Source organism: Wickerhamomyces ciferrii, contig 00253 (genome assembly GCF_000313485.1).
Source record: "Wickerhamomyces ciferrii WGS project CAIF00000000 data, strain NRRL Y-1031 F-60-10, contig 00253, whole genome shotgun sequence".
NCBI classification, from domain to species: domain Eukaryota; kingdom Fungi; phylum Ascomycota; class Saccharomycetes; order Phaffomycetales; family Wickerhamomycetaceae; genus Hansenula; species Hansenula ciferrii.
Genome location: NW_011887487.1, coordinates 19185 through 39145, shown reverse-complemented (window position 1 = coordinate 39145; position 19961 = coordinate 19185). Strand labels below are relative to the sequence as shown.

General features: G+C 30.5%; 9 protein-coding genes across 9 annotated transcripts; 5 read left to right on the top strand and 4 right to left on the bottom strand.

Annotated features, from left to right (window-relative positions):
• Positions 1-1020, bottom strand: BN7_6155 (C2H2-type zinc finger protein; the record flags this gene model as incomplete). The annotated part of the gene is made up of 1 exon (XM_011273282.1): positions 1-1020. One exon carries the CDS (start codon positions 1018-1020, stop codon positions 1-3), a length of 1020 nt encoding a protein of 339 aa, XP_011271584.1.
• Positions 1021-1409: 389 nt separating this feature from the next.
• Positions 1410-2045, top strand: BN7_6154 (uncharacterized protein; the record flags this gene model as incomplete). The annotated part of the gene is made up of 1 exon (XM_011273281.1): positions 1410-2045. One exon carries the CDS (start codon positions 1410-1412, stop codon positions 2043-2045), a length of 636 nt encoding a protein of 211 aa, XP_011271583.1.
• Positions 2046-2613: 568 nt separating this feature from the next.
• On the top strand, positions 2614-4584 carry KNS1 (serine/threonine protein kinase KNS1; the record flags this gene model as incomplete). Its single annotated transcript, XM_011273280.1, has 1 exon — positions 2614-4584. One exon carries the CDS (start codon positions 2614-2616, stop codon positions 4582-4584), a length of 1971 nt encoding a protein of 656 aa, XP_011271582.1.
• A 1579-nt stretch (positions 4585-6163) lies between these two features.
• On the bottom strand, positions 6164-7849 carry BN7_6152 (uncharacterized protein; the record flags this gene model as incomplete). The annotated part of the gene is made up of 1 exon (XM_011273279.1): positions 6164-7849. One exon carries the CDS (start codon positions 7847-7849, stop codon positions 6164-6166), a length of 1686 nt encoding a protein of 561 aa, XP_011271581.1.
• Positions 7850-8459: 610 nt separating this feature from the next.
• NUP49 (FG-nucleoporin NUP49) lies at positions 8460-9998 on the bottom strand (the record flags this gene model as incomplete). Its single annotated transcript, XM_011273278.1, has 1 exon — positions 8460-9998. The coding sequence occupies one exon, from the start codon at positions 9996-9998 to the stop codon at positions 8460-8462; it is 1539 nt and encodes a 512-aa protein (XP_011271580.1).
• Positions 9999-10506: 508 nt separating this feature from the next.
• On the top strand, positions 10507-11982 carry BN7_6150 (5'-3' exoribonuclease 1; the record flags this gene model as incomplete). Its single annotated transcript, XM_011273277.1, has 1 exon — positions 10507-11982. One exon carries the CDS (start codon positions 10507-10509, stop codon positions 11980-11982), a length of 1476 nt encoding a protein of 491 aa, XP_011271579.1.
• Positions 11983-12403: 421 nt separating this feature from the next.
• BN7_6149 (chromatin-binding exonuclease XRN1) lies at positions 12404-16963 on the top strand (the record flags this gene model as incomplete). The annotated part of the gene is made up of 1 exon (XM_011273276.1): positions 12404-16963. One exon carries the CDS (start codon positions 12404-12406, stop codon positions 16961-16963), a length of 4560 nt encoding a protein of 1519 aa, XP_011271578.1.
• A 172-nt stretch (positions 16964-17135) lies between these two features.
• On the bottom strand, positions 17136-18023 carry BUD13 (Bud13p; the record flags this gene model as incomplete). Its single annotated transcript, XM_011273275.1, has 1 exon — positions 17136-18023. The coding sequence occupies one exon, from the start codon at positions 18021-18023 to the stop codon at positions 17136-17138; it is 888 nt and encodes a 295-aa protein (XP_011271577.1).
• Positions 18024-18251: 228 nt separating this feature from the next.
• SAE2 (ssDNA endodeoxyribonuclease SAE2) lies at positions 18252-19829 on the top strand (the record flags this gene model as incomplete). Its single annotated transcript, XM_011273274.1, has 2 exons — positions 18252-18322; positions 18410-19829. The coding sequence occupies 2 exons, from the start codon at positions 18252-18254 to the stop codon at positions 19827-19829; spliced, it is 1491 nt and encodes a 496-aa protein (XP_011271576.1).
• Positions 19830-19961: the final 132 nt, after the last annotated feature.

Here is a 19961-nt window from a genome sequence, read left to right as displayed (position 1 = left end):
TTATTCCTTTTGTATATTTGAATTTAATAAATTTAATAATTTTGTTTCAGTAATTGATAATTTTGTTTCTAAAGTTGATACTCTTGATTCTAATAATTTTATATAAGGTAATAAATCAAAATTATTATAATTTAATTGATTATCAAATGAATTTTGATTTAATGAATTATTTTGATTTAATGAATTTGAATTTAATTTTTCAATAATTGGAGTTAATTTATTTATTGAAGGTAATGGATGTAATGAATGTAACGATTTTTCAATAGTATTTGGGGTATTATTTGTGGTATTAGTTGTACTATTATTAGTAGTACTAGTATTGATTATACTATTGTTTGTACTATTATTTGTACTATTTGATTGTAAAGGTAAAGATATTGATTGATTTTGATTTTGAGATTGATTTTGAGTTGTGTTTTGAATTTGTAATTGATTTTGTGATTGAGATTCAACCTGATTCTCAGATTGAACCTCAGACTGTTGTTTCAATTTCCAAGTTGATTCATATTGATTTTTTTTCAATATATGATCATTATCATTTTGATCTAAATCATCATATTTTCTTTTTACAATAAAATCATCAACTAATAAAGTACAACCACTTTGACTATTATTATGACGAATTAAAGCATCATATCGAGCAAATTTTCTACCACATTTTAAACATTTAAATGGTTTTTCACCAGTATGTAATTTTTCATGTCTTTTTAAATCATGTAATCTTCTAAATTTATTTGAACATATAGAACAATTAAATGGTTTTAAATTTGAATGAATTAATAAATGGGATTTTAAATTATGTTTTCTTGTAAATGTATGATCACAATGAGGACAATTAAATTTTTTCTCAAGTGGTTCGTTATTCTGTGTTTGATCTAATAGATTAGATATTGAATTTTTAGAAGGATTATTAATTGTATCATTGATTGTATCATTATTTATATTATTTGTGTTTATATTTGTATTTGTATTATCATTTGAATCATTTGATTCAAGTATATTTTGATTTAATGAAGACATATTATAACCAAACACCTTATTTCTATACCTTTAATACCCTAGTATAATAACCAATAACCAATAACACCCAAAGTAACACCAAGAACCTAAAACCAAATAAACAATGAAAGAAATAAACAAAACCTTTGAAAACCTTTGAAAACCTTTTTCGTTTCCGTTGTGGCTTGTGTAAATGTTGTTGTTTTGTATGGCTTTAAATTTAAAACAGTGGCTTTGAAAAATAATCAGTTATGTAATCAGTAACTCATCAATTACGTAATCATAATAAAAAAAAATATCAGTTGAACAATAATAAACAAATGAAAAATTAAAACAATAAAAGATTTAAAGATTTATACAGTTGATACTAATTGATATATTCATTCATATTCAATTCAATTGACTCAACAATGAAATCAAGAACATTCATTTCCATCACAATCCCATTCATTGGTTATTATTTCATTAATAAAGAATTATCCAAAAAGTATCCAGATTTCCCTAAAAATCAATTACCAAAAGAATCAAAATTACAAAATTATATTCAAAGATCAAATGATAAATATTTTGCATATACAGATATATTCAAGACACAAGTCCATAGTAATTCAATTGATGAAGTATCCACAAAATTTTTAAATTCACCTGGAATTTCAAATTTAATTGTTGAATCAAATAGTATAAATACAAATGATAATACTATAACTACATCACCTTCTACAATATTAAATTCACAAATTATAAAGACAATCCAATCCAAGAATGCACATTCCACTATAATATCATGGTATTGGAATCCAAATTATTCAATTGTATCATTTTTTGAAAAATTATCATCATATGGATATCCTTGGAGATTAATGAATGGTGGAATTCATGAAATCTTGTTAGTTAAATCAAAAGAACAAGACGGTATAATTGATATTTATTTCTCTACTGCACATCAATATAATGATAAAAGAGATGGTAAATTAATTCCTAATTGGGTTCAATCATTACATAGGAATTATGCTAGAATTATTTTGTATTTAGCGACAAAAGAGTAAATTAAATATAAATTGTTAATAAAAGTTTATACTAGTTGATATCTTGACTTCCCAATGCGGTAATTAATATGTAATTAATTTAAAATTATAAATGTATAAATTATAACCAGGGCAACAATCAAATTCAAAATTTTTACACAGCGCAATTCAGATAACAGCAATTTAATTGAAGCGATAACTCAACAGGTGTATACACAACCATATTTAATATTGGTATCATTGTAATCTACTCATTCAGGAGATTACAATGGTACCAATAACAATATACAAACACCAACTAGTTATAAAGTTATCACCCATTTAATATCACCCACACCTCCACCGATTACATAATTTTAAAAATTTGGGGGGGATTTTGCTCGTGGGCGATAATTTCAAAAGGCAAAAAATTAACAAAATTAACAGAAAACAAAACAGAAAACAGACAAAAAACAAACCATTAAAGTGAAAGTGAAGGTAGAAGTTGTTGATTGATTACTGGTTGTTCAAGTGTTGGTATTGTTCAAGTGCTCGTGCTCTGGTATTCTGGTATTGTTCTGAACTTATCTTTTCAAAGTATCAGCTAATAATGTCGCTAATAGATTCAAGAAAAAGACCAAGATCTTCTTTTAGTGATTGGAATAATTTAATTAAAAAAAAATTTATTAATGAAGATCAGAATAATCAAGATCAAGATTTAAATGATTTAATTGATAAAGATAATTCAAGTATTGTTATATTAGATTCTGATGATGAAAATTATGAATTTAATGATAAATCAAATGAGGGTGATGAAAACAATAACAATAATAATGATGATAATGAATCAATAGTTATATTAAAAGAAGAACAAAATAATTATCAAGATCCAAATTTCCAATCAAACTTCCAATTTGGTGATTTTAATAATTATCAAGGTTTCCAACAAGGTTTCCAATATAATGATATGGCTATTGATGATGATTTAGATTTAAATTCAACAACAAATGAAGATGATGGTCAATTATTAGCAAATTTATTGAAAAATGAAAACCTAAATGGTAATAATGGTAACCATAGTCACCAAGGGTCTTTAAACAATCCTCATGAAGGTATTCAAGTTGGTGTTAAAAAAAGAAGAACAAATTCTTTACCTCAATTACCTTTATCACAAATTTCTTATAGAAGAGTTTCTGAATTAATTAAAATTGGTGAAATTAAACCAAATTTAATCCTTTCAAATAATAATTCTGAAATTTTACCAATTAATATCCCATCTTCTTCAAATACCACAGGCAATTTCTCTTCATCATCATCATCAAATTCTTTCCAATCTAATAATAATATCCATTATCAAAGTTCAAATACAACATCTCCATTATCACCAATTTCTAAAAATTCAAAACCAAAAAATATAACTGATAAAGATGGTTATTATATTGTTAAACCTGGTGAATTTTTTGCAAATGGTAGATTTAAAATCTTAAGTTTATTAGGTCAAGGAACTTTTGGTAAAGTTATAAAAGCTATTGATTTCCAAAATAATAATGAAACCGTGGCAATTAAAATCATTAGAGCTATACCAAAATATAGAGAAGCTTCCAAGATTGAATTAAGAATTTTAACAACTTTAAAAAATGCTGACCCGGAAAATTTAAATAATTGTATCCACTTAAGAGAAGTCTTGGATTATGAAAATCATATTTGTATTATAACTGATCTTTTGGATATAAGTCTATTTGAATTTTTAGAACAAAATAAATTTAAACCATTCCCAGGTTCTCAAATTCAAGCTATAGCAAGACAATTAATTAGATCAATTGCATTTTTACATGATTTAAAATTAATTCATACTGATTTAAAACCTGAAAATATTTTGTTAACAAATTCAGATTTTTTAAAATTTAAAAAAAATAAAATTTTGAAAAATCCATTAATTAATGTTATTGATTTTGGTAGTGCAATTTTCAATGATGAATATCATAGTGAATTAGTTTCAACAAGACATTATAGAGCTCCAGAAATTGTTTTAGGAATTGGTTGGTCTTTCCCTTGTGATCTTTGGTCTTTAGGTTGTATCTTGATGGAATTAGTAACTGGTGAAGCTTTATTCAAAACTCATGAAAATTTAGAACATTTAGCTATAATGGAAAAAATTCTTGATGAACGTATACCAAATTCAATTATAAAAAAAATTAAAAATCAAGAAATTTTGAAATATTTCAAGAAAACTAATTATTCAAATCATCAATCTATTTTAAATTATCCAAATCAAGAAACTTTATCAAAATCAATTGATTTTGTTTCAAATTTAAAAAAAATTGATGATTTAATTTGTTCCAAAATAAAATTAAAAATTTCAATAAATTCAAAAGAATCTCTAAAAAAAAATTGGGAAAAAAATCATTCAAAAAATAAATCATTAAATTATGAAACTTTTCAATTTTGGTTTTATTTTATTGATTTAATTAAAAATTTATTAAAATTTGATCCAAATCAAAGAATTAGTGCTATTGAAGCTATGAATCATCCTTGGTGGGATTTTGGTACTATTGATGAAGCAACAAGTTCATTATTATGAATATTTTTTATGACATTTAAACAAACCTTTTTTCATTTCATTTTATGCTATATTTTTTTTTTTCTCTCTTCAATTCATTTCAATTCATTTCAATTCTTTGCTTATTATACCTTTTATACATTTTTTTTCAATTTAAATTTTTCTTTTCTTGTTTTATTTTAGTTGGTTTCTTTTGGTTTTATTAAATTTATTAATATGTTTGATTTTCTTATGATTAAGTATTATTTTTTTTATTAATTATTATTATTGGTTTGGGATTCCTTATTTTTTTTCTATTTTTACTATATCGTGAGTTATAAAGTGGTTGATATATTATTGTTTCTGTTTTTTTTTCCAAACTTCTCTTGATCTTGATTTAATTATAGATCTGGGGAGTCAATCTGTAGCACAGAAAAAGAAAACGTTCCAATTATTCTATAAGTGTTGATATTATAGTCACTTAATAGTACCACATGACATGGCCAGCTATAACACAGCTCATGATTAAGGGTAATATAGTTATTTAGATTTAGATGTTTGTTTCAATTTTATGAAGTTTATGATCGATTAATATTTTTTTTGTATCTACCATTTTCTGAAAAATTCATGTCACCATGGAAATTAAAATTTAGGGCTCTGAAAAATATAAAATTAATACCCATATAAACCATATCAAAATTACACAACAATCAGATCAACAACTTAGAACATGTCTACAGGGAATCCAGGTATGTTTATACAGGATATCTAAAGGTGACTCAAATCACTAACACTCATCTATCAGGTAACGCATTTGGTAACTACTCTCCAAATCCACCAGAACGTGGTTCTTTCCCATTAGATCATGATCATGAATGTTCTTCAATAATGGCTCAATATCTTGAATGTTTAAAACTTGTAAAGGGGAATAATGCTCCAAATTGTCGTCTACTTGCAAAAGCTTATTTGGGTTGTCGAATGGATAATGAATTAATGGATAGAGATGAATGGAAAAATCTTGGATTACCAGATGATGAAAAAAAATCACTTCCTGAAATTAAAAAATAATGAAATGGAAAAATTTTAATACTAATAATATTTATTATTTAATGATCTTTAATGTTAATAGCTGCTCTAAAAATTACATGTACATATATATTTGAAATGATATTTTAATCAAATTCTTGTAAATTTACTACAAATAAGTTACTCATAAATCAAGCCAACATAAATTGAGCAAACTTTACCCATAATTTTATACAATAGGGCTTCAAAACAACACACACACACACACACACAGAGCATAATCTTATAAAATATCCTTAAAAAAAAAAGATGTCGACCATAATCAAAATTGATCCAAATTGGTCAACAAACAAAGGGTTCCTTACACCTTTGAATATATCAAATAAAATTGAAAAAAAAGAATTAAGAAAAAAAGAACTGAAACAAAAAATACCTATAAAACCCCAAATATAACCTATAATTGACCTGAAATAAGCACCTAACTTATTTAAAATTATATCATAATCATAATGTTTACCAAAACCACCTAATATATATATCCTAAAAAAAATGTACACGCCACCGATCGATGTAAGTAATCCATAGAACATTAAACTCATCTTTTGAACCATGATAACGGATTCAATGAAGAAGTACTTGATTCTTCAAACAATTGGGAATAATGACTTTTCAGTTTAGAAGCATGATGTTTACTTGCAAAGCTTGCACTTTTGAAATATTTTGATTGTTGAAACTTAGACCAGAATCCAAAGGCTTCACCATGGCTCAGCTTTTCTTCAGCATTTTGTAAATAATAACGAGCATTCTTCCCAGAATTCTTTAAAACAAATCTTAAGTTTTGAAACTTTTCAAAAAATCCATTCTTCAGTTGGTCAGCTGTATTTTTAGATTGACCTAAATTCTTATAATAATTACCTTTCAAAGATTCCCAAAATTTATCTGTTAATGAACTCAATGGGATATTAGAATCTTTTAGAGATGTCTTAACATTCTTCAACAGTTTTTCTCTAGTGTCCTTAGTATTGAAAGGATCAAAGTAACCTAATGAATCAATAGTTTCAAATAATTTTAATGATTTGTCCCATGTTGCTAGAGAAAAATCTTTTGCAGCTTCAAATTTACCTTTATAGTCAGTTGAGGCTATTTCATAAATTGCTCGATGATAAGCTGTTGTAACTTTATCTTCAACATCTAAGAATTTCTCACTCAAGTAATCTGATGTTGGTTCAAAATTATCTTCCCAAAATACTCTAGCTCTAGAATTAAATTCATCATATGTACCTTGATAATCATATTCTTTTGTTTGTTGAACAACTTTATTAGCATTTTCAGATGCTCTATCAAATGCATCATTTGCTTCTTCCCAAATGTATTTCCATGCATTACTACCATCATCTTTCCAATTTGAAAATAAATCATAAATTAGGTCCAATGATTCTTTTCTTTCAGCCAAATCTTCATTATTATACTCAATTTCTGGTATCACAGTTTCATAAGGAACAGTAGTTTCGACGTAAACAGTCTCACCAGGAATATATTGTGTTTCAGTTTTAGTAGTATATCTAATGATGGTCAGGGTATTGATAGTTTCCTCAGCACCTTTGATATTTGAAAATAAACTTGGGACCAATGAATAATCTCCACCAACAGAGCTATAACTTCTACCAATTTCCACAGCAAGAAGTAATGCAACAGCCAAAATTAATTTAGATAGTTGAGCAAATTGAAGGTTATTCTTGAGTTTATCAGAGATTGAAGGTTCAGTGGTAACTTCATTAACTTTATTTTGTAATTCCAAATTCATCTTTTCAACCTTAATAGGATCAGGGAATGTAAATGATCCTTCAGTAGAAGCTGGTTCTTTTAAAGTGGTGACAGAATTATCAACCTCTTCATCATGGGTATTCAAAATAGGAAATTGATGATCTTTTTTCTTATTGTTAGTTGGGGATGAAAAGGAAGAGCCTGCATCTGACATTGTTTCAGCATCAGTTTCAGAGATAACACCAGATGTATTACTTCTCCCGGTAGAAGCAGTCCATTCTTCAGATGATGAAGAATAATTTGATCTTATATCATGATCAGTTGAGAAATTATCATCACTAAAAATCACCGACCAATTGCGTTCAACATCGTAATCAAAAGCAGAGTCTGAAAGGTCTGAAGCCTGAGGAGTGGTAACATCACTTGAGCTTTGGTGCTTCACAGCTTGACTTTCTTCATTCTTTTTTGCTTTAGCTGAAGTATCAGCAGTCACTTTGACAGTTCTTGGTTTTGCCATTATTTCCTGATTTATCCTCTGTATATAATACTTTACTCCACAAAAACAACCCGGTATAATTTATATGTCAAACCAAAGCTGAGCACAATCAATATATAACCAGATTAGCCCTTACCACTATTGTTTTTCTTAATTAAGAGCCTGCTATAACCACCAGTGGCAAATTATACTTGACGTCCAAGAGCTTAATGTATAAATAATCCTTTTTTGCTTTATAACTAATGCTGTGATTTGCCTCAATATCCCTAGTAGTGGCACACTGCGCAATAAGACAATAGTAATTCTTTTAAAAAGTATGTTTCTTTTCACTAATAACAACTTCAAATTGAAATACACTTGAATATGAGTTCAAATAACCTTCCAATCAGCACAAATTGTTAATGAAAAACCCTTTTCTGTTGATAACCTTTTTAAAAGAATACAAAAAGGATGATAACTTGTGTAATTTTCTAATCAATGCATGATTTGCGGGCCGGATCAGAAATTAATTACCCTCGGAGATTGTAATCATTTACACAAATCTAAATTTGACATAAAATTTATAAACCACAGTTTTTCGCTACAAATCTCAATAATTCATATCAATTAAACACAGGAAATCATTCTATTATTATACTTTTACACTTTGGGATACTTCTCCCAATGATCTGACTCTTTGATGTATATCTGCAACGGTGTTTGCAATTTCCATGAATAAATTGAATTCTTCATGTAAAGTATTGATGATCAAATCAATACCTCCTAAATCACTAACTGAATATTTTTCAATACTTTCCACTGCAGAATCTATTTCACTAAGAACTCTAGTATATTCTTGAAGTTTTGCCTTATAATGTTCAACTTTTTTGTTGAAATAAAAATCTAATTCCACTGATGAGACTTTACTACCAGCAGTTAATAATCTCTGTAGTATTTGGAAGAAATTTTCAGAATCATGTAATGCTTCATCTGTTGATGTTCTCATATCTTGTAATATAGTTAAATCATTAGCTAATGCTTGATTTGTTGAGCTGTATCTATTTTGTAAATATTCAATATCTCTTGGTATACTTTCAATAACTTCTGCATGTTCATCTTGTTCTGCTTTCAATTGTTCAGATATTTGTACTTGACTTTGGATGTATTGATCAAATTGTTCAATTTCTCTTTTAAATTGTTCAGGAAGATCACCAACTGTAGTTAATGGTGTTATTTGAGGTAATTGTAATGATTGTTGTTGTTGTTGCTGCTGTTGCTGCTGTTGTTGACCAAATTGATTTTGTGTATTATTCCCACCAAATAATGAGGATCCAGTGTTTGATGTGTTATTGTTACCAAAAAGACCCCCACTTGATGGTTGTGTAGTAGATGATCCTCCAAATAAACCACCACCAGTGGCTGGTTTGTTACCAAAAAGACCACCACCTGTACTTGGAGCTGTTGTATTATTGTTATTATTCCCGAAAAGACCACCACTTGATGGTTGTGCTGTGTTGTTTGAAGTATTTCCAAATAAACCACCTCCTGTAGCTGGAGCTGGAGCAGCTGGTTTGTTACCAAATAACCCACCTCCTGTAGATGTATTATTGTTATTTGTGTTTCCAAATAGACCACCACCTGTAGAAGGTTGAGCAGGTTGAGCAGGTTTAGCACCAAATAAACCACCTCCAGTTGAAGGAGTAGTTGAAGCATTATTAGTATTTCCAAATAATCCACCACCAGTTGCTGGTGCTGCTGGTTTAGATCCAAACAACCCACCTGAAGCTGGAGCTGCTGTGTTATTATTGTTATTTGCTGAACCAAAAAGACCACCACCGGTTGATGGAGCTGGAGCAGTTGTATTACCTGTGTTACCAAATAATCCACCACCAGAAGTATTTGTAGTATTGTTATTTGAACCAAATCCACCTGATGTTGTATTGTTATTTGCTCCTCCAAATAATCCACCACCAGTATTACCACTAGCTTGATTTGTTTGACCTCCGAATAAACCACCACCAGTAGCAGGTTGTGCTGGTTTAGCACCAAATAACCCACCACCACTATTATTTGTTGTGTTTGTTGATGAGCTTCCAAAACCTCCAGTATTTGAAGAGGAATTACCACCAAACAGACCCCCTGTAGAGGCTGATCTTCCGAAACCACCAGATGAAGCACCCGATCCGAACATTTTTATAATTCAATTGATTCTCTATGGAGTTGTTTGATAGTTTTTACAATTGTTTATGTTTTTGACTATTTGTATGGAATAGATCCAAAGAATTTTTTGTTTTGATTTTTCAAAATCTGATCTCGATTTTTAGGCAGGAAACTCTTCTGCGTAATAAACAGACTATCTTCTACCTAGCTCCAGCGTAATTTAGAACCCGATCAGCCTAGTAAAAATCCATCCAGCCTAAAGATATACTAGTAGTATAAAGTTTGAACTTTTATAACTGTAGTGAATTATATACGCTTGTTTAAAGCTTTATAGAGAACAAGAAACTATCTGTTTGTTTCTTCAGCTCCTTGTTAACATAAGGTTTAGTGCTCTCATAGGTACAAAACGGGGCTTCTAGTTATAGTTACTCAGGATAGGGCGTTGATAAATAGTATAAATATAGACTGTTAATACTCAATCAAACATGGTATCCATATGAAAAGTTAAAAGTGCAATATAAAAAGATTAAAAAGATACAATGGCTATACCTTATTTCTACTCTATGCTTAAAGAGAATGATTCTGAATGCTTCAAAAATGGTGGTAAACAATGTGATAATTTATACATTGATATGAATTGTATCTTCCATATATGTTTAAGAGATGCTAAATCAGAAAAAGATTTCAAAGACTTGATATTGGCTCATTTACAAATGGTCACTGCTGCTTATTGTCCTCACAAACTACTTTACATTGCAATTGATGGGGTCCCACCATTAGGCAAATTGAAAGGTCAAGCGTTGAGAAGACAATCTTATATTAAATCAGGAAATGGAATCGATCCTAATGCATTAACACCAGGAACTGAATTTATGAACATGTTATCACAATTCATTACAAAATGCACTGGTAGTCATTTACCAAAACTTTCGTCTAATGTGAAAGTTATCATTTCTGATTCAAATGTTCCAGGTGAAGGTGAATTTAAGATTGTTAATCATATAAGGGAACAGGACATCGATATGAAAGTTGTGATTTATGGTATAGATGCAGACTTAATCGCTCTCTCTTTATCATTGAAACAAAGACAAGTGTTTCTCGCCAGACAAAAATATAAACGTGGTGTCACTACATCAAGATCAAGACAATGTGAATATTTAATTGTTTCAAGCTTAAAGAATAAGTTTTTAGAACCATACTCCAATGAACAAAAATCAAGCCTCAATACTACAAATATTCTTAAGGATATAGTTTTGTTATTGATTCTTTTGGGAAATGATTTTCTACCGAAACCAGAGGGGCTTTATGTTAATTCTGACACATATTATGAATTATCATGGTTTCTTCAAAGATTTCATAGGGAGGAAAATAAAACAATTATTAAAGACAATAGAATTGATACTGATGTCTTTACCAAATTTTTAAAGAAATTTATAGAATTCGATTTCCAAACATTTGATGAGTCTACAATTATGGATCAAAAAGTTATTGATGAAAAGATCATATCAATCAAGTTAGCAGGCATTTCAATATCAAATACAGAGAAGGACGAAGAAGAAAATGTCAAAAAATTAGCCCAAATGGAATGTTTTGAAGAACACAAGAAAAAGGTTTATGAACAAAATCTTTGTGAAAAATATGATGAACTTGAGCTCATCAAACAATATTATAAAGGTCTTCATTGGGTTTTGAGATATTATTTAGGGAAATGTCCTTCATATGATTATGTTTATCCTTATGATAATGCCCCATTTCTCTCAGACTTGGTCAAAGTGAATCAAGACGTTGAGTTTGTCAATACAGAACCAATCAATGCACTCCATCAGTTAGCTTTAGTGATTCCAAAGAAATCAAGTATCTTGTTACCTTCACGTTACAAAGAGAGTGAATTATATGATCAATTTTCTACGGTTTTAACCACATCCAAACCTCTACTAAACACAGAGATCAACAAATGGATTAAATACTTCCAGGAAATTGATTCTCAAGCCAATGTTATCGTTCAAAATGTATAAAAATTGTGTTTAAAATCGATTTCTTGTGTCTTTATAGATCTTATATTTATGTGTAATTTTCATCACGGCGCGTGTAATTTCCAGACTGTGAGATCTGTAGCGTGAACGTCCAATTTTTACAAGGTTCTCCAGAGTGCATCGAAAACCAGCACCGAAGAACAAACGAAAACAATTGGAAAACCATCAGATATTAAAGATAAGTTGCTTTAATTTTTTTTGGAAACATTGGTGAATTGCTGAATATTACATCGAGAAGCCAGTTGAAATTTGATATTATAAAAGTCTAGATCGTTAGCTCAAAACTTTAGATTATTTTTGATTTGCCTTTATATCAAAGTGTTAAGCGCGCTGAAGTTTATACTATATTATTATTATTATTATTATAAAGATCAAAGAGACTTGTTTTGAAACATAGATAAATATGGGTATTCCTAAGTTCTTCAGATTCATTTCTGAAAGATGGCCACTCATTTCTCAATTGATTGATGGTAATCAGATACCAGAATTTGATAATCTTTATTTGGATATGAATTCAATTTTACATACATGTACACGTCCAAAAGATGAAGATGTTACCAAAAGATTATCTGAAGAAGAAGTTTTCAGTGCTATATTTGCATACATTGACCATTTGTTTGATACAATAAAACCAAAAGAAGTGTTTTATATGGCAATTGATGGTGTTGCTCCAAGAGCTAAAATGAATCAACAAAGAGCAAGAAGATTTAGAACAGCTGTTGATGCTGAAAAAAATTTAGAAAAAGCAATAAAAGAAGGAACAGAGATTCCTAAAGATGAACCATTCGATTCAAATTCTATTACTCCAGGTACAGAATTTATGGCAAAATTAACTAGATATTTGAAATATTTTATTCATAAAAAAGTTTCTACAGATTCAAGATGGCAAAATGTTCAAATTATACTTTCAGGTCATGAAGTCCCAGGTGAAGGTGAACATAAAATTATGGAATTTATTAGAACTAAAAAAGCTTCTAAGGATTATAATCCTAATTTACGTCATTGTATCTATGGGTTAGATGCTGATTTAATTATGTTGGGTTTGGTAAGTCATGAACCACATTTTGCTCTTTTAAGAGAAGAAGTTACTTTTGGTAGAAGACAAACACAACCGAAAACAGTTGAAGAACAAAAATTCTATTTATTGCATTTAAGTCTTGTTAGAGAATATTTAGAATTAGAATTTCAAGATTTAAAAGAAACAATCAGTTTTGATTATGATTTTGAAAGAGTCTTGGATGATTTTATTTTAATTATGTATGTGATTGGTAATGATTTCTTACCAAATTTACCAGATTTACATTTAAACAAAGGTGCATTCCCATTATTAATCGAAACATTTAAAGAAGCTTTAAGAAATTTGGATGGTTATATTAATGAATTTGGTAAAATCAACTTGAAAAGATTAGGTTCATGGTTAGACATTTTATCTAAATTTGAAGTTGAAAATTTTGAACAAGTTGAAGTTGATTTAGAATGGTTTAATAAGCAATTAGAAAATATCTCTTTAACCGGTGAAAAGAAAAGACAAAGACAAGGTAAATTACTTATCATGAAACAACAAAAAAAACTTGTTGGTATTATCAAACCTTGGTTAATTAAAACAGTCTCTGTGAAACCAAATGGACCAGTTGAAGATGAACAAATCCCAAGTATTAATCTTCCAGTTGATGTTGTTGAAAATAATTTAGATTTCCTAAAAGACTTTGCATTTGATACAGGTTTGATTATAATTCATTCTAAAAATGAAAACACTTACTCAGTCAAATTAGATATTGATGGTATTGATCCACATGAAACTGAAGAAGAATTCAATGAAAGAGTTAATGATACTCGTCGTATTATCAAAAGATACGAAGCTGCTATTATCTTGGATGCTGAAGGTGAAGATGTTGCAGAAGAAAGACAAGTGATTTACAATGAAAAATTTGAAAACTGGAAGGATAATTATTACAAGGAAAAGTTAGAATTCAGCATCAAAGATGAAGATAAATTGAGAGAATTGACCGAAAATTATGTTGAAGGTTTACAATGGGTTCTGTTCTATTACTACAAAGGTGTTCAATCATGGCCATGGTATTATAGATATCATTATGCACCAAGAATTTCTGATATCAAGAAAGGTTTAGATGTGATTATCAATTTAGAAAAAGGTACACCATTCCGTCCTTTTGAACAATTGATGGCTGTTTTACCTGCAAGATCTCGTCAATTGGTTCCTGCTGTATATAGACCATTGATGACTGAACCAAACTCACCAATTATTGACTTTTATCCAAGTGATGTTGAAACCGATATGAATGGTAAGACAGCTGAATGGGAAGCTGTTGTCAAATTATCATTTGTTGATCCAGATAGATTAAAGGATGCTATGAAACCACATAATGCAGAATTAACTCCAGAAGAAAAACAAAGAAATTCATTTGGCTCAGATATATTATTCACTTTTAATCCTCAAATTGATGAAGTTTATAAATCACCATTGACTGGTGTTTTCACTGATATCGAAAACAATCACTGTTTCGAGAGAGGATTTCATTTACCACCTGTCAATGATTCCGATGTTATTACAGGTCTTTGTGAAGGTGTGTTTTTAGGTAATCAAGCATTGGCTGGTTTCCCAACTTTACGTTCAATTCCTTTTGAAAATGAACTGAAAGCTGCTGGTTTATATATTTTCAATCAACCATCTAGATCTACTTCAATGATTTTGTCACATACTGATATTCATCAAGGTTTAACAGTTGAACAGTTTGCTAAGAGATTTGTTGGAAAGGTCGTTTACACTAAATATCCATATTTAAGAGAATCTAAAGTTGTTTCTATTCAAGATGGTGAATTTGATTACTTTCTGGTTAAAAAGGAAAAAGGTTATAAAGTTACATCTAGACCAATGGACCCAGAAGATGTGAAGCAATACAAAGCAACTAAGGCTAATTTTATAAGATCATTTTTATCAACTAAAGGTATTGAATTGAAAGATGTACGTGCTTTGGTCAAGGTTCTACCAGTTTCTGGATTGAAACGTACAACAAGTGGTGCATACGTTAAATCATATGCTAAAGAAGAAGAGCTTTATCCATTAGAACTCGTTGTTGAAAATGTTAAAAATAAAGATGAAAGATTTACAGAAAGACCACCAGTACCAATAAATGAAGAATTTCCAATAGACTCTAAAGTTATATTTTTGGGTGCTTATGCTTATGGTGGTGAAGCTACAGTTACTGGCTACCACTCTACTACTCGTTTAGATTTAAGTGTGGTTAAGAAGTCAATCAAAGATGAACCAACCATTGGTACTTCAAAGGCTGCTTTAGAGAAAAGAAGTATGCAGTATTATCCATCTTATGAAGTTGCTAGAATGTTGAATTTACAAGGGTTATTCCTTTCAAAGATCACATCATCATTTTTAATCGAAGGTTCTAAAGGTCAACGTATTTTCATTGGTCTTGACTTGAAATTCGAAGCTAGAAGAGAAAAGGTCTTGGGATTCACTAGAAAGAGTGAAAGAGGCTGGGAATTCAGTTCTTTAGCAATCCAATTGATAACTGATTACAGAAGACAATTTCCAGATGTTTTCAATGCCATCTCAAAGTTGGCCAGCAAGAAGAATATCAATGTTGCTGATGTTTTTGGTAACAAAGACTCAAAAGCTGTTGATGAAAGATTGAAGTCTTTAGCTGATTGGTTGAAAGTTCAGAAATCAAGTTTCATTAGAGTAACTCTGGAGTCTGACTCTTTATCAACTAAGAGTATTCAAGAAATTGAAAATCAAATTGAACTTTATGCAGTTCAAGATGATAAAGAAGAACATAAAAAGTTAGCTGGTGTCCCAAGAGATGCTGTGTTGGACCCAAGTGTTTCTTTTGATAAATTGAAAGCACAAGCATTCAAACTTGGTGATAGAGTGGTCTATGTTCATGATTCTGGTAAAGTTCCATTATTCTCTAAAGGTACAGTTATTGCTTATCAAAGTTTAGGATCAAATGTTACACTACAAGTCTTATTTGATAAACCATTGATTGGTGGTAATAAATTTGATGGAAGACTTAGAACAAACCGTGCATTGAACGTTGATTCTTCTTTAGTTTTGAACATTAGCAATAAACAATATATTTATCATTCAAAGGCATCATCTACCAAAACTGCAAAGAATGGTGCAAAGACTTCAAAACCAACATCAGGTGGCCAAACAGCTTCCAATAAAGCAACTAATGGTGACAACAAGAAAAAACCTGTTTCACAAAAGACCATCAAAAGCTCTGAAGAAAAGAAACCTGTTCAAAAGAAAGACAATGAACTTCTCTCAACACTTAAAGGTGGTCAAGATCAAAAAGAAACCTCCAATGAGAAATCAAATAAAGCTGAATCTAAGAAAGGTAATGAACTTTTATCATTACTGAAAGGAAAAAAACAAAATGGAGATGATTCAACTGATAATGAGTCTGAAGCTCAAGATAATCAACATCATGGTTATAACTCTAAAAATTTACAAGCCCATATATTGCATCAATTAAACACTTTCCCTCAAGGCTCTGGTCCTGCTCCTATTCCAGCTGCATTTCCACCAGGCTTCATTCCACCATTCCCAGGTGCAATTCCACCACCTCCCGGTGCTTTTAATCCACAATTCCCATTTGGTGGACCAATTCCTCCTCCTCAAGGGTTTGCCCCATTCCCACCTGGTGTTTTTCCTGCACCACCACCTCAAGGTCAACAACAATTTGGTGGTTCAAACATAAATCCATCTCATCAACAACAAGAATCAGCACCATCAAATGAAAAACAATATTCTCAAAAACCTGATTCAAGATCCCAAAGAGGTAGAGGTGGACAAAGAGGTAGAGGAAACCAATCAGGTCGTGGTAATCGTGGTGCTCGTGGTGGTAATCGCGGTCGTGGTAACCATTCAAATGGAAATTCTAAGAACAATGGTTCTGCTGAATCTGAAAATAAAGATTGAAGTCATTCTGTGAGAGTTTTATGATGATATTGTTTTAGTTTTTGTTGTTTACGTTACTCATGTTTTACTTACGGGTTTTTATGAATGAAAGGTGTATAATATTACATGTATATTGTGGTCATTAATCGTTAAATATTAGCTGTTAATAAAAGCAAGATAGTAGTTTTTCATTTTAGTAATCCTCTTGCATGGTGTATGATAGGGTTTTGCGTTCTTGTATTTCAGCTTGTTTTTTAAACCAGGATTTTTCAAAACCATTGGATCTATCAACACCATCCCACCTCCAACCTGGAACAATACCAAATCTATTTTCTGGGAATCCGCCTTTATAAAGCTTCCTTCCTGTTCTCGAAACGTACTTTTTTGACTTCGTAGGGTGGAACGAAAGTAATGGATCATCCTCATGCTCCTTGATTTTCAATTTTTCATTCAATTCTTGATCGTCAGCGTGCCTGGTCATCCCTACCTTTGATATACTATCAAGTTTATCCTTGCTTTCTTGAATATCCAATAGTTGAACAAGACCCATATTCTGTTTGAGATTTTCAATTTTTTTGATCTTTTCTTCTTCTTCTTCTCTTGCTTGAGCATCTGCTTTTTGTTGTTCCATATCAATCTTTCGGCCTGATTTATCTCTGTAAACTGTCTCATTGTATGATTTATTATTCAACAATCTTTGTTCTTCCATTTCTTGTTTTTGTTTTTGCTCTTTCTCCTTTATTTGTTTTGAAACTTCTTCTGCTGATTGAAGACCTGCTTTTGCACCAGAAGACATTTTTACTTCTTCGCGTTCTGTTGGCGGTAGATCTGTAACTAATTCATTCGTGCCTACCACTTTCCATCCCTTTGCCTTTTGTTTCTTCCTTGGTGGTTGAAGAACCTCAGTTGGTTCATCAATTAGATCATCTATTTCTTCATTTGTTTCATTCTTCTTCAACGAGATTTGATTCTCAACTATAACTGAATTCTCTTGCTTCCCTTTTTTTTCTTTCTTGGGCTTTTTACTTTTCTTCTTGGTATCAGTGAGGTAATTTTTGGCAAGGTAGTCGGATAATGACATTGTGATGGTGGTGATGGTTCTGTTAAACTTAAATACTATTAAGAAGTGATTTGTTTTGTCTTGTAAAAAATTATTCCCTATCTGTCACCAAATGCGGTTCACCAAAAAATCAAGCGCGGTAAACATTTGTATAGTATGGCGCGTCTTTTTATACCCTTTGGCAAAAGATTGTATTAAACAAAAGGAACATAAGCAATCAGGTGTTTTGCCACTCGTAAGACGTTTGGAATGTCAACCAAGAGCTTAAATGACTGGTTCAGCTCAGGAAGAAAAGTCATAGACTCTTTGGAAAATGGTATGTAAAAACATGGTATTTCAATCCGAGCATTGGTACTAATTTTACTAGAAATTCACAAATATGTTTCAAAGATACGATTATTGGAAAGAGATAATAAACAGAAGGACACTAGAATCAATGAGCTTGAAAAGGAAATTGAATCTTATAAACAATCAGCTAAAAGAAGTAGAATTCAGGACCCAAACGACCTTAATGTGAAACTCAACAATATGATAAGGCAAAATGATGAATTGAAGAAGGAAGTTGAAGAACTCAAATATAAAAAACGTACTCCACTAGCACCAATTAAAACTGAAAATGACTCCAATAAAAATATATTATCAATGTTAAAGAATTCGACACCCACTAAACCAAAACCACAAACTACAAATGCAGAAATACGGCCAGTAAGTCAAGATGACTTAGGCACATCCAGCCCTCAGCGCCTAAACAATATAAATGATGGTTCAGATCTGGTACCGACTCAACAGACATTAGACAGTGAAGATTTTGAAAGACCAAACTACAAGTATCCTCAATTCAAAAGACCATCAGAGGAGTCCATTAAACCAAAACGTCATATACCAATAGTACCCGATACTATTGACTTAAGGGCTCAACATTTTGAAGTTCCATCATCCCCAGTACAGCCTGAGCAATCGTCTACTGACGATTCTGAAGACAAGCTATCCTCTCCAAGTCAGTCAAAGGGTAATTTTCCCTCTGCTAAAGTCAAGTATGAACCTGATGATTCCGTTGAGATTTTAGATTCCCAACAAGATGAAGAAGATTTAGAGTTTGTAAACAATATTAAAGAGGAAACTTTGAAACCATCACTACCAACACCTCAAACCAGTTCAAAATTTAAAACTCCATTGAATTTTCAAAAACTAAATTTCAAGAGATCAATGCTACATACACCTGATGATTCTACACCAATGAAAAAACCGAACAAGAGATCGAAATCATCCACGGTTTATGATTTAACCAGAAACCCAATAAAAGATTGTGATTGGATAATAGAAGATTTCAAGATCAATCCTGCTAAAAATGGAGATGTTGATTTTGCATTTCATGAAGTTTTAAGAGGTGACAAACGTCAATGTGCACATGGCAGTACATGTAAAGACTGTGAAAAGTTTTATAAAAATGCTCAAGGTGATAACCCACAAGCTAAGATTGGAAGTACCAAAAGTGGTCTTAAATGGAATGATGAATCAAATTATTATACAAAGCCAGACAATCTTGTATCAAAGACTTCAAGACACCGTACAATTTTTGATAGAGTTCCTTCGCCTCCAGGTTTTGGAGATTTTGATTTCCCAAGTACTCAAGAACAAAAGAAAAACAGAGAAAAGAGTGATGCTATTAGAAGAAAGAAAGCTTATGAAAGATTGTTTTCTGCAATTAAACAAGGTAAATTCATGTTTAGAGATCCAAGGTTCAATGAAGCTATAGAGAAAAATAATTACACCATAGATGAAGATATCTTTGACAAATATATCAATATCGATTTAGAAAATATATGAACGCACGCGATCATCAAACTACAATGTTGTAAATATTTAAAGTATATTTGATGTATTATATTAAATGATATATATGTATATATTATTAAAAATGGTAAAGGTGAAAATCAGTGTATTGCTGTGATTTCACAA